General features: G+C 51.7%; 1 protein-coding gene across 1 annotated transcript; it reads right to left on the reverse strand.

Moving 5' to 3' along the window:
• Window positions 1-4,057: 4,057 nt before the first annotated feature.
• Window positions 4,058-10,300, reverse strand: CFP (complement factor properdin). The gene is made up of 9 exons (XM_032475608.1): window positions 10,007-10,300; window positions 9,758-9,908; window positions 8,408-8,583; window positions 7,135-7,305; window positions 6,806-6,997; window positions 6,449-6,622; window positions 5,993-6,184; window positions 5,715-5,826; window positions 4,058-4,290 (listed from the first exon to the last, which is right to left on the reverse strand). Exons 1-9 carry the CDS (start codon window positions 10,269-10,271, stop codon window positions 4,140-4,142), a joined length of 1,584 nt encoding a protein of 527 aa, XP_032331499.1. The 5' UTR covers window positions 10,272-10,300; the 3' UTR covers window positions 4,058-4,139.
• Between the last annotated feature and the right edge of the window lie 3,788 nt (window positions 10,301-14,088).

The following is a 14,088-nucleotide window of genomic DNA, read 5'->3' on the forward strand; positions in this document are numbered from 1 at the left end:
GAGGTAGCGCTGAGTCGCCGCCGCCGCAGCGCGGATGGTCGCTCCCGTGCCCCCCTATCTCGCACCCAGCGTGGTGCAGTCCGGCTGGGCCGGCGGCGGCGCGGACGCGACCAAAGGCGACCGGGAAGGGGAGTTTGCGGAGGAGCGGCGAGTGACGTCAGCGCGCCCTCAGCGCTGGGGCGGCGGTGGCGCGCGCCGGCAGGCGGGGGCGAAGGCGCTGTCCGCGGTGCTGAAGGCGTCAGTGCGCACGCGCCACGCCGCATCCTGTTTCCCCTCCCCCCGCCTCCGATTGTGGATGCGCAATTTGGGGAGTGGAGGCGGGGTGGGTGCGTCAGGCAAGCCCCCCACCCCGCCTCATCCTGGTCTTCACACGCACTTGCACCCACACTTAGGACCCTCTGCAGATATTCCGTTTCCGGTGTTGATATTCAACACAGGACGCATTTGGGGGGTGGGAATGGAGGCACAATCAGAGACTCAAAAGTAGAGAAATAACTTCTTCACGGCAAGGGGTGGGGGGTCACACGCAGTACTCTGCGAGGGGATCGGTTTCCCACGTTCATACACTCTCAACCAGGCAGAGAGGCGGGTGCGGGGGTGGCGTAGACAGCATCAGACAGGCGGAGGTGGACACTTGGGAGGGATACACACCCTTACCCTGGGTGGCGGGGGCCTGGAGGCACACAGGAATAACACAGACGCGTAGATACATATAGACACACACTAAAGTAAGGAAATATATGGAGGCATGTACAGAGAACACACCTATCTAGGTATCTATACACACACAAGCCCAGGGTAACACTCATGGGCAGGCATGTATGCACGTACATGCATACACCTACACACGCACACAGGCACCACACCCACACACGGAGACCCAGGAAAACTGACATGAGCATGCACATCCAGGCAAAACACACCTACAATCATGGACAAACCTAGATCTCCACACAGACACATTCTCTGAAGCTCTAGCTCTGATACGTGTTCATCTCCCCATCCCACCCCTATACATACACACTAGGTCTATACTCCCCCATCATCTGGACACAGTCAAAAACCATGATAACCACCTGGTACGGTGAGTGCTCATAGCTATCTTCCCCTGCACCAAACAACTTTCCACAGACAGAGGCAGGATACATCCTAGGGTATGCAAACAGTAGGTGTCAAATGATGCTTGCCACATGAGCTAATGATCCTTATGGTCTGGACAGAGGTGGGCTGTGGAAGCTTCTATTAAATCCTGACAACAGTGAAAACACCAATCCATTTAAAAATAACCATTTGTTGATTGATTGTACCCAACCCCTACAACAATACTATGCGTTGGGTAATATGATTTCCATTTTACAAATGAGGGAATCCAAGAACTCCAATTCATTCCCAAAGGGTCATGTTCACTTTATGATCCATATTTTTTCTTTAAAGAACGTGCCAGAAAGAGGTGTCAGTGTGGCTGGAACAAAATGAGTGAGGGGGATTGTGGCAGGAGATGGGGTCAGGAAGGTCATCAGGGACTAGATGGAGCAGGGCTTTGTGGACCATAGTGAGTGATGATGGTGGACTAAATGAGGTGGAAGAAGATATGGCAAGAAGTAGGCAGATTTGGAGACTCTTCTGCCTGCAGGATTTTCAACTGAATCATTCACTTACTCATTTGTACATCCTTCATTCATTAAATACTTGGCTTGTTAAAACAAGGTCATGATGGTGTGAGATCTGAAGTCAGAATACCTGGGTTCAAACTGGGCTTCCACTATACTTTTGGGAAAGTGATTCAACACCTCTGAAACTTGGCTTCCTCGTCTGTAAAAATGATCACCTGACCCAACACCAAGGGGGTGGGGGTGAGGGAGTGCTGTGACTTCTGCCAGGAATGTCCAGTCCCTCTCTCAAGGATCATCTTTGGCCAAGGTCTCCGGGAAGTCCCCTCTTCACTTAGACTCCCACAGTCCACCATCTCTGCTCCCTCCTCCATTCCAGCAAGCTTCAGTTCTATCTGCAGGCCTTTGCTTTGTCATTCCTTCCCCCTCTCTGGCATTTCACATCCCAGTGCTCCCCAGATGGGGAACTCCCCACAAATTGGGTATTTTCCAACATTTTTAAGTATGTGCTCCCCAGTTTTTTTGCTCAGTAACTGAAGCAAACAAGCTGTGCTGGACCCATGGTGCCCTCTCTGGGGGACAGAAGCAGCTGCAGGTCTACAGACCATTTTGGTTCCTCTGGGAGTGAGAAGTCGGGCTCTTTAGGAATCTGTCTCCAGACTGCCTCTCCCCAGGGGCCCCATTCCCAGGTTTCTAGGACTCATGGCCCCCAGGGTCATTCTCTTTCTCCAGGTGGCTCAATTTCCAGAAATTAATTTTTTTTGTAGATGATTTTACAGAAGAATGAAGATCCTTCCCCCTCCTCCAGGAATGTCTCAACTCCCGGGAAGCAGAGGTCAGGTTCCTCTGCACTGTCTTCACCTTCTCCGGCAGGAATGAGCATACAGAAGGGGCACCAAGAATGCTCTTCTTTGTTGTGCATTGGTGAGTAACGACTCTGAAACACACGCCCCTGACATATGTTCATAATCAATACTGTACCCATGTTTATAACTCACACGTACATATCCATACCACCTTAATGTGCATATGCGTGTGCACACATAACCCCGTATAACTCACACATTGTTATGGTGCACACGGTTGCTATTTTACATGCACTCCACAAACAGTCAATACATCCTCAATTCTTGCACAGACTGATAGGTCTGCATATCACACATACACAGAGATATGTACCTCGTAATGCACACATACAGCCAAATGTCCACTTTCTTGTAAACACATACCTCTCTTATACGTTATAGTAGTAACCAGAACCCCTAGCTTTGGCTCATTCCTCCCAAGATAACCAAATAGTCATCGACTTTGTCTTCACCCCAACCCATCAATTGACCCATTTTACACGAGGGAAAATCAACCCAGAGAAGTGAGCACCCTGACAAACTCTGGGTGTTACAGATCTCCCATCTGAATCCTCCCACAGAGAGGTGTCCCTGCACTCACAGCACAAAGTCCTAAACTCTGCTCCTGACATGGTGTTTCAGAAATGTCCATCTCACTACCTTTCTGAGCTTGTTTCCTCCTTGGTAAAATGAGGATTATAATATTGACCTCATATGTTCGTTGTGGATTAAATGAATTCATGCTATGGAAAGTATTAAAACACCACCAGACACACAGCCTCAGTTTGTTCCCTTCCCTGTGGAGACACGTACCGCTCTGACTTCTTCCCCATCCCCCATGATGTCCAGCGCTACTGTTAGTCTAGAGTAGGCGTCATTGAATAAATGTTCAGTAAAAGGATCACCTATTCTAGTTTATCCCCTCGCTTAGATGTCCTCTCCTTCTACAAGCCCTCCTCCACCCGATGCCCAGACTTAGCTCTAGTATACAGTAGATGCTAATAAGTGTTGAATGAATGCACAACCGCTGAAGGAATGTCTCTGGGTTTGTCTTGGGGGCTCCTCTGGGCAGATGCTGACTCTAGCTTTTCTTTGCCCTTGTCCCAGATCAAAGCACCTCATAGGCACTTCCTCTGTCGCCCCCCTACCCCGCCTCGCGTAGCTATTTGTCGCCGCTAATTGCGGAGTTGGAACTGGGCTGTTGGATGTGGGTGGCTGCAGGTGTTCGCTCGGTAGGGCGCCAACCCCCCAGCCACGCCTCTGTCGGGGTTCAAGTCTCGATTGACGTGGAATCTGCCAGAGGAGGGAGCTTTAGGAGGCGGGGAGATGGAAAACAAGCCCGCCGGCCAATCAGAAAGTGCCTGCCAGGGCGGGTAGCCAATCAGGAAGCCCATACTTCGTAATTTGGAACTCTGCAGAGAGACGTGCTGGGTGCCCCGGGGCACTGCAGAGAGGCGGGCAGACGTCAGGGCTACAGCAGAGAAGGATGCTCGCCTTCACTCCTGTCATGCTGTGGCCACAGTGGAAATTAGTTTTCCACCACAGGCCACTGCAACTTTGCCCGTGTTGTCCTCTCTGGCCTAGAAGATGCTATGGTCCCACTCCTGAGGAAGAGGCTGGTTTATTGACGTCTCAGGGGTCAGGGGGTCAGAGTGGAAAAGAGAGATGTTAAAGCTTCTCATCTTCAGGGTTCTCTGCAGGCAGGCACGTGCAGACATGGACGTTTCTCTTCCACCATCACCTTCTGCCCCTGCAGCACATCGCACAGTGCCGATGGTTTCCCCCAGAAGGTCACGTTCTTCTCACCCTGACCTTCGACTATGGTAACAGTGGGCCTGGGGAGTTAGGTGGGAATAGAGAGGAGAAGCTCAGGAAAGGCAAGAATGCATTCAACAAACTCTAATTGAGCACCTACGGTATGCCCAACGCTATTTTTTAGCTGTGAGATATTGGGAAATTTCTTTATCTCTCTTGTGCCTCAGTTTCCCTCAACTGAAAAACGAGAATAATAATAATACCTACCTCACTGGGCTAAATGAGGCTAAATGAGTTGATTCAGGTAAAGTGCTGAGTCATGTCTGGTACACAGTAAGTGCTCAATAAATGCTGGTAATTATTATCTGTTGATATGAACTACTTTCTTTTACCTCCAAAACCTTTTATATCTCTCCCCATTGCCCACTGGAAAAAACCCAAATGCCTTGCCCTGGCGTTCAAGGCCTTGTTGTTGGGCCCAAATCTCTGTCCCCAAGTCAATCTATCTCTCTCTTCCACTTTATTCGGACTAAGTCCCATGTCCAGAATAGTCTTTGCCTGGGTTATTTCTCCCAATCCCTCCCATCCCAATGCCCTCCGTTCATTTCCTCATCCTGCCAAGTCCTTCGTGCCTCCATTTAAACCCGAACTCACCTTCCAGACCCCCTCTAAACCCACACCCGGAGACCAGATGGCAGGCCTTCCACGAGTTGGGAACAGGCCACTTAATATAGCAGCTTGATGTATGTGGAAATAAGGAAGGGATGAGTGAGTGTCTTAACCCTTTCCAACACCTGTGCCACCCTGGCCACTGGGAAACACTTCGGGCCCCTGATCACCTGTGTCCAGGACTGCTCACACAGTTTTGATAGGAAAGACTTTTCCGACCCCTTCCTGCCAGGGGAGGGGTCCAGTCAGCTTCCTGGACCCAGACTGAGGTGGCATCAGTCCCTTTTCCACACACTGACCATTCCTCATATGCCTTCTGTCGGGGCCCTGCCGACCTGGAGCCCTTGGGGGAATCTATGGGATCTGGGTTCTGTGTGTCTGCCACTGTTGCTGAAAAGGCCTTAGAAAGAATGCCTTAGGGCAGGGAGATGCGGAAAGACACATCATGTACCCATGGAGGCATGAGGGACTGAAGGAATGAACAAGTGAATGGAGGCATGAGGGACAGAGGGACTGAATGAACCAATCAAAGCTTGGGTGACCGAGGGAGCAGAGCAAACGACACGTGAAGGGCAGAGTGAATGGGAGATTGGCTAAGTGACTGAATGAGTGACCCAAGGGCATGGAGGCTACTAATTCTCCCCTCAACATCCTCTTTCTCAGCTTCTTCTTTAGTTTCTCCCCTCTTCCTGCAGCTGGGAGATGGCTTTTGGCAAAGCAGGCGCCTTAGACCCAGTGGCGGAACCCAGGTTGAGGGTGGCCGGCTCTCCTGCCCTGACGGCTGACCTGTCAATATCATAACCCGCCTCCCCAGGCGCACTGCCCCCTCACTCACGAGAACTTCGGGAGCGTAGCCTTGCAGAGGCGCTGGCGGGTACGGACGGGGTTGGGTCCACATGGGGGCATACACAGCCCCCAGGTACTCCACTCTGACCACGAGCCTTTCCCTGCAAAAAAGGGAAGTGGTTCCCAAGTCAGAATTACAGGACTGGATGGGGTGGCGAGAGAGGGGCTACAGGGACATGGGGTCTCCGGCAGACAGTCAGAAAGCCCCCATCCCCACACGGGCTGCCCCACCCTCACCATGTAGTCTCTGGTGGGGGGGGCACTCACAGAGGCAGCGCTGGATATTGTAGCAGTGCCGGATATCCTGCTGTTGCCCAACACACCGCTGTCCATCAAATTTGCGGCCTTTGCAGCTCCTGGAGCGGATCTGCTGGCCTGGGATCTCCTGGCAGCTGATGTGTTTGATGCTTGGGCGGGTGCAGGTGCTCCACTCCCCCCAGGGCCCCCACTCTCCGTTCACTGCCGAGACAGGGGCAGCTGGGCTTGCACCAAAGAAAGGAGCCAGCGAAGGGGATCGGAGGAAGGAATGGGGGCTGGGGGAGGGAGTGGGAATGGCCAGATGTGGGAAAAGAGGATCAGAGGTAGAACCAAGGCATCATGGCCAGGAATGGAGGAATCAGAGGCAGGAACAAGGCATTAACAGTAGGAACTGGGCAGTGGGGATTGGCTGGGGGGCAGGGTAGGGCGCTAAGGCATGGAAATGGTTCATCTTGGGGTGCTGACCAGGGCAGGGCACGGCTGTGTTGCAGATGTGGGTCCTGGTGGCATCACCAACACAGAAGAGGCCCCCATGCTGGGGCACAGGGTGATCACATGTCCGTTGTTCTCGGGTCTGGCCCAGGCCACAGGTCACAGGACAGGGGCTCACAGGGCTCCATGGTCCCCAGCCACCAGCCACTGTTGGTGGGGAATAGGAGGAGTGAAGAGAAAGGCCACCTCAGTCTCTACTCCCTCAGCCCTCTGACCCTTGAGGCCAACTGGCCCCCAACAAAGAGCTCCCTGGTCACATGGCCTAAGATCTCTGTCCCCTGAAATGGCAGTGCATCTGTGCCTAAGTCAAGAGGCCTCATCCCCGAGTACCTGGGCAGGGTGGCAGGCCAGTGCAGGCCCGCTGCTCGTAGGCTGACCCTGAGCAGGGATTCCCGGGAGGCTGCTTGGAAGGCTCAGGTGCAGAACATGTGCGGCTCCGTTTCTCCGTGTGTGCTCTGGGTCCACCGCGGCAGGTGCCTGAGCAGGGGCCCCAGGGGCCCCAAGCTGCCCAGGCCCCGTGTGCTGTGATGGGGTGGGGGTAAAGAGATGCCAAGTGTGGGCATGCGTGCTTCACTCCTCCTACCCTGGAAGGTCCCTGCTGTAGCCCCAAGACCCACCCTGGGGGCCCACGTCAGTGCCCTGTGGTTGCCCTCACTCACTGGGGCAGACCTGTTTGGTGTCACAGGCCTCTGACTCCTTTGCCTCTCCTAGGCAGCCGCCCCCACACTTGGGGACAGGCTGATCACATGCTCGATGACGAGTCCGGGTCCCTCTGGAGCAGGTGACTGAGCAAGATGTCCAGGACCCCCAGTTGGACCAACCACCCATCTCTGTGGGAGACAAAAGATGGGGACAAGATGGAGGTGGTGGTGTCATTCAGGGATCCAAGCTTCCTCATGGACCCCACATCAGCTAATCCTGTCACCACATCTGTGGCCACACCTGGCCTACCAGCATTGCACATCTGGACCATTGCAGGAGCCTTCACACTGGTCCCTCTGCTGCACTCCTCACCACATACAGTCTGTCTTCTTGACAGCAAGAGGGATCTGTCACAACCCAAGTCAGGTCACGTTTCTCCTCTGCCATCACAACATCACTCAGAATAAAAGCCAACATCCTTTTGTCTCATTTTTTAAGATTCCATATATAAGTGATATCATAGGATATTTGTGTTTCTCTGTCTAACTTCATAAAGTATGATTGCCTCTAGGTCCATTCATGTTGCTGCAAATGGCATTATTTCATTTTTTTTGGTGGGGGAGTTATTAGGTTTGTTTGTTTGTTTATTAATGGGGGTACTGGGGCTTGAACCCAGGATCTTGTGCATGCTGGGCATGCACTTTACCACTGAGCTATACCCTCCCCTTTATTTCATTGTTTCCTACGGCTGAGTAGCATTTCATTTACAAAACAGAAAGAGACTTACAGAAAACAAACAGATACTTACCAAAGGGGAAAGGTGGAGGGAGGGATAAATTAGGAGTTTGGGATTAGCAGATAGAAACTACTATATATAAAATAGATAAACAACAAGGTCCTACTGTATAGCGCAGGGAACTACATTCAATACCTTGTAATAACCTATAATGAAAAAGAATCTGAAAAAGAATATATATGTATGTATGTATAAATGAATCACTATGCTGTACACCAGAAACTAACACAACATTGAAAATTAACTATATTACAATAATAATAATAAAAAAATAAGCCCAAAAGCCAGCATCCTCACCATGGCCCACAAGGATCAGTCCCTGCCAACCTCACCTCCCGCCGCTCTCCTCCAGCCACACTGGCCTCCTCCTTGGTGCCTCACAAGTACTACGCACAGTTCCACCCTCAGGGCTTCTGCCCCGATTGTTCCCAGTGCTGGCTAACTGGGAACAGTGCTGGCTAACAGGGCTCGCCCGCCTTGCTGATCCTCCTCACCGGGACAGCATGGCTGGTCTTCACAGGCCTGTAGCTGCCACTGGAGGGTCCCGGGCTCCATCTTGTCAGGACACTGCCCACCCTGGCCTACGCAGCGCCGGTGTCGCAGCTGGGAGCCCTCGGTGCAGGTCATAGAGCAGGGGGTCCACGTGGACCACGGTGACCAACGCGGGAAACTGCGGAGAGGAGCACACGGGTCCCATCCTGGTGCGCTCTGGCAGGGATGGTGTATGGGACCACAGAGTGTGGGCCAGCACAGGACGGGGTGTGGAATGGATGTATGTGGAATGGAGTCATGAGAGTATTTACCTCTTAGGGATACTGGGGGATTGAACAGGAAGAGGTGGGCACCCAGTAAATATTTAAATATCATTTACCTTCAATATCAGGAACCTGGAATTACCCTTCGAAGCACCCCAAGGGCAGTGCCAGGCATGTAGTAAGCAAATGAAAGGACCAGGGGCCCAGAACTGCGGTCAGAAACCCACCAGGCCACAGCTGCGCATGGTAGCAGGCAAACAGGAAGTGCTTAATCAATAGGAACCATCAACCCCATGAGCTCAGAGACCCCACCAGAAATACTCCAGATCTACTCTCAGCCCCCTGCACAGCATAATGTTAAACACATGTGACCTGTTGACATGACTAGTGGACCCAGAGCTGCCTTCAAAAATCCCCATGGTGTATCTGGGAGATACAGTAAGCAGTTAGAAAATATGTCTGGCATATAGAGAGGGCTCAATACGTGTAAGCTGGCATCACGGTTGGGAGATGAGAGCTACTCTCAGCTCCCCCCAACCCCTGCAAGGCATCTGGTGTGCCAGAAGCGCTCGGTGAGTGTGATGTGTCATCAGAATGAGGGGCCTGGAGCTGCTCTCAGAAGTCGCCAAACTCTCCCCCTCCCTCAATGTGTCTGTATACAGTAAGCACTCAATACGAGCTGTTATCACCACTAGGGGACTTGAGCTACCTTCAGAAATACCTGAGCTGTGCCCCACCTACTATGCTTCTGGTAGACAGGAAGTGCTTATTATGTGTAAACCATGGCAGTCCTCCACCAGGGGTGATTTTTAGCCCCCACAGGGAACGTCCAGAGGTATCTGGAGACATTTTTGTGGCTGCAAGCTGCTCCTGGCAACACATTCTGCAATGTACCGGTCACCCCCCAAGACAAAGGATTTTCTGGCCCGAAGTGTCAGCAGAGCCGAGGCTGAGAATTCTATGAGCTATGCTCATGTTCAGGGCCTCGGAGCTACCCTTGGAAATCTCAGAGAAGTAAACAGCCCAGTGCTGGGTCCCCTGGCAGACAGTCCTTTCTGCCTCCCCCCAAACCCTAGGTTCCCCCCTAACCTGCATGCCATACAGAAACTGTGGCTGGACTCCTGGAAGGCATAGTCAGCATTGAGACAGCAGTCTTCCACGCTAACACCTCCCCCAAGGAGGCCCTTGCACTTGCCCGAAGATTCCTCATACTGGGTGAAGCAGAGGACGGGGTCTGAACCTGTAACGGGGTGGGGAAGCATGGTCAGGGAGGTGGGGGGTGCCCGGGAACCCATGGGGGGCCAGTTGGGCCCCCCCTCCCCCCCACTGCCCACTCACCTGTGGCCGGCAGGGTTAGAAGCAGCAGCAGCAGCAGCAGCAGCAGCGGCGGCGGCGGCAGCAGAAAGCCAGGGGCCTGCACTGGGGTGGACATGTTGTGCCCAGCAGCCCTGCAGCCCCGCCAGAGAAGGCCTGGCTTTATGTGGGCTGACCTGCTCCTGGACTTGGTGGGAAAGAGGAACCAGGGGCAGGAGGAACTGGGAGGGCGAAGGGCAGCAGCGGGGAGGGAGCGGGTCTCTTCAGCTCCTGACACCTCCCCGGTCATCTCTGCTCCTGAGCTTCCTCCTCCCCACTCCCCTCCCTACTTCCTGCCTCACTCTTGGTCCCGGTTTGTTTGTGGCTGTATCCCCAGCACCCTGCGCTCTGCCCCGCAGCAGCCTTCGGTGCTCCATCAACATTCCTCGAACTAATTCTCACTTGAGGGGAAATGGAGCCTGGAAGTTTTAAGCAAGACTGAACTTCCTTGCTGTGTGACCTTGAGTGAATCACTTGAACCTCTTTGAGCCTCAGGTTCTCCACCTTTGAAAGGCCTGATCTGTCCCTCAACGACGGGGCCAACCTCCTGGGGGTGTTGAATGAGAGCAAAATGAGCGTGGGGTACTTGGTGTGTCCCTCCTCGCGGGGTGGAGCGAGCATCGAGGTAATGGCTTCATCCTCCATCCTGACTTAACCACCCACCTCCTATTTCCTAAAAGTGAGGTTCTTTGTGGTTAGAATGTGGATGGGAGGTCAGCACAAGGGAAGTGAGAAGGGGAAGTGGCGAGAGTGTGGGGAGAATTCAGAAGGACTGAACAGGGGGAGGGCGGGGGAATCCACTGCCCCTGGGGGCCAGCTGGGGACACCTTCAGGGCCCGAGGAGGGAGTGGCTTGGAGGGAACTGGCTTGGCCATGTTCCACCAAGATCATACCAGCCCTCCTGACCACCAGCCTCCCCCAACAGCCTACATCACAGAATTTGTTGTGAAGACTGGGAGTTCAGATTTTTAAAAGCCCTTAGCCCAGTATCTGGCATTCGGCAGGTGATCTTTGTTAGATACATTAATTCAATATTTATTGAGCAACTATTGGGTGCCAGGCACTGTTCTGGGCATTGGACGGAAGCAGACAAGCCAGTCCCAAATTCTGGCCCTTAAGGGGCTTATGCTCTAAAAGAGACTGACCAAGAGACTGACCGTAAATGTCACCTCCCTCACAGAAGCCCTCTGCAGATACCTTTTTTGTAGGGCACCCATCACCCTCTAGCCCAGTGGCTCTCAAACCTTAGTGTGCATCAGAATCATCTGGAAGTTTGTTAAATCCAGATTGTCCGGCCCCACCCCAGTTCTGGATTCTGTAGGTCGGGGGTGGGGCACAAGAATGTGAATTGCTAACAAGGTCCCAGGTGACCCTGGTGGAGGACCACACTTTAAGAGCCATCATTCTAGTCCCTGAATGTATGTATGTAGAAAAACTATTCTACATAATCCTTATTCTCCCGTTAATAATTCATTTGCATCCAGCCCATTTTTCATGTAGGTAGCGCTCCACAGACCTACTGTCTTTCTTTTTAAAAAATAAACCCTAAAAACAAACAAACAAACAAACCCTAACGAGTGAAACTCCAGAGCCTGCTTTAAAAACAGGAATCTTTTTAATTAACATAAAAGAGTCAGAATGTTAGGAAGGCAACGTCTCACCTCCCCTGCGTCCATGGAGGAATACCATTCTGCGAGTTCAAACAAGGTAGAAGGATTTGATTTGGTCAGGTGTTAAAACGGAACTTTCACAAGAATGTTGGTCTTGTTTTATGGGTGACAAGGTGTGTTGACATTTGTATCCATTACAGATGTACTGCTTCCTGATAATACAAGCCTGTCTTTGAAAGCGTGTTTTGAACAAAGGGGTCTTGTTAAGACTCGAAGACTTCAGACATCAGCGCTGTTATCCTACGAGAACAAACTCCCCACAAGAAACCTGTAATTCTGGTTGGCCGCTTTATCTAACCACCTGTTGCCCTGGTAATAATGTTATAATCAATATTTCCTTTGTTCCTAAACTGTATACATACTTACAGGAGTCCCCAGAAAGAGGACTGTTGCCACTTGCATCTTCGCCTACACATTTTGGGCAATAAAATGACTACAGATTTCTTATATAAACAGAGACTGAGTCTTATCTCATGTAATTATTGCAACACCACCTGATATGATGTATTCGTTTCTTGTCCGTTGTCCTCACTGAAACACCAGCTCCATAAAAGCAGGGATTTGTGTCTAGTTTGTTAACCGCTGTGTCTGCAGGGCCTGGACCGGCACCAGCAAACAGTAGGTGCTCAATAAATGCCTGCTGAATGGAGGAAGAAAAAAATGCAATAAACAAAGCTGCAGAGATCCTGCTAAGTGCTAAGAGGAATAATCTAGATTGGATTGGAGGTAAAAATGTGGGCCTCACGGAGGGAGCAGTAGTTTCCAGGGCTGGGACTGGGCCAGACCACCTGGAGAGGGCGCGGCTCCTGAGAAGAGGGAAGGGAAGCCCCTGGCCAATCTCCGGGGAACTCCAGCATTTCAAGTTTTGGAGAACTGGGAGAAGAGAGCCCGGGGCCCGAGGAGGAAGGGGATTGACAGAAGAGAGCTCTTCCCTTGGCCTGGCACATTCCATGCACCATTTCTCATTCACTGCCTCATTCAGTCTCAGTCGTCTTTTTCTTCTTCTTTATTTTTGCATACTTACACACACAGTTCTGGATTTACAGCCTCTACTATGGTCTCTTACCCACAAGCTCATACAGCCTCGAACATTTGGCTTCTTGGACATCCCCTCGGCCGCTTGCTTGGGGAGTCATTTTCTATCACTGATTCCCAGCCTTACTACAGTCCCCTACGAACAGTTTCACACGCACAGTCACATGTTCTAGTCTGTCTCGTTCAGCCAGGACCACATTTGCTCGCACCACTGTTTCACATACACATGCAGTCACACCTTTTGGTAAGATGTTTCACCCACTAACCCAGGTAGTCGATTTCTCTCACACACAAATAGTCAGTGATGGTCTCTCTGGAAGTTTCTTGTGCACACACAGAAACTCACTCTCCCACCTCCTCATGCTCCAGCCCATCTTGCACACCCACAGCCCCCGATAATGGCTGAGCTTCACTCGCACACACAATCCCGCAGTGGCTCAGATGCCATCTTACTCACCTGGTCTCGTGTTTCTTCTCAAGCAGCATCCAACCTACCCAGTCCTGGATTTACAGCCTTTGATAAGGTCTCTTGAAGAGTTTTACACATACCCACATGGTTTCTCAGGCACTGTCTCAGTCTCCCACTCAGTGTCATAGTCACTTGCCCTTGGTCAGCCTTTGACATCTGTGGTTACTCATTCACCACCGCTCCCAGGCTCTCAACTGGTCTCACACACACACACACCCACAGCCTCTCACGGCCCATCTTAAGGGTTCACAACATCACTGGATGCATCCAGCCAGCGTGTCGTGTATACTCAACCACAATGACAGCCTCGCTGGTTTCCTGCATGTGCTGATTGCATGGTCTTTCGGGGTCTCACTCGCTCAAGTTTCATTTTCTGTTTTTCAGCCCCATGTAGTCTCCAGTTTGCAGCCTCTCATGAACTGTTTCCCAGACCCCCCACGCTCACACACTGCTCGGTCATCAGTTTGCTCTCACGTGGTGCTGACTTCATTCTTTTCACTCCTCGCCTCTCACTCACAGTTATGTGGTCTCTCACATGGTTTCGGACAATCTCACCATTATTTTCTCTCACGCTGAACCTGGGCACCAGACTGGAGTAGTAACTGCAAATCACTCTGCCACTAGGCTCAGGTACACACACACACACACACACACACACACACACAATTACAGCTTCTCACACTCTCCCAGTTCCAGCCACTTTTTCTCAGTTTCTCACAGTCTTTGTCAGCTTCGCGTGAACAGTTTTCATACACCCAATCACGTATTCTGGTATCTTCAGTCTCAGGCACCCATCTGGCCTCCTGGCCCTTTTTTTCTCACACAATCAATGTCTCATATGTACGCTCCCATGATATTAGCTGATACGACAGCCTTGTGTGAACCATTTTGGA

The sequence above is a fragment of the Camelus ferus genome, chromosome X (assembly GCF_009834535.1).
Source record: "Camelus ferus isolate YT-003-E chromosome X, BCGSAC_Cfer_1.0, whole genome shotgun sequence".
In the NCBI taxonomy this organism is placed as follows: Eukaryota; Metazoa; Chordata; class Mammalia; order Artiodactyla; family Camelidae; genus Camelus; species Camelus ferus.

Bases quoted from the DNA above. Each gene is read 5' to 3' on its own strand.
- CFP (XM_032475608.1), bottom strand. From the start codon at position 10,271: ATGACCGGGGAGGTGTCAGGAGCTGAAGAGACCCGCTCCCTCCCCGCT. The intron at 7,306-8,407 runs GTGAGGAGGATC...TGTCTCCCACAG, and splicing joins AGACCAGCCATGCTGTCCCG to AGATGGGTGGTTGGTCCAAC. The intron at 5,827-5,992 runs GTGAGTGCCCCC...CCTTTTTTGCAG, and splicing joins CAATATCCAGCGCTGCCTCT to GGAAAGGCTCGTGGTCAGAG.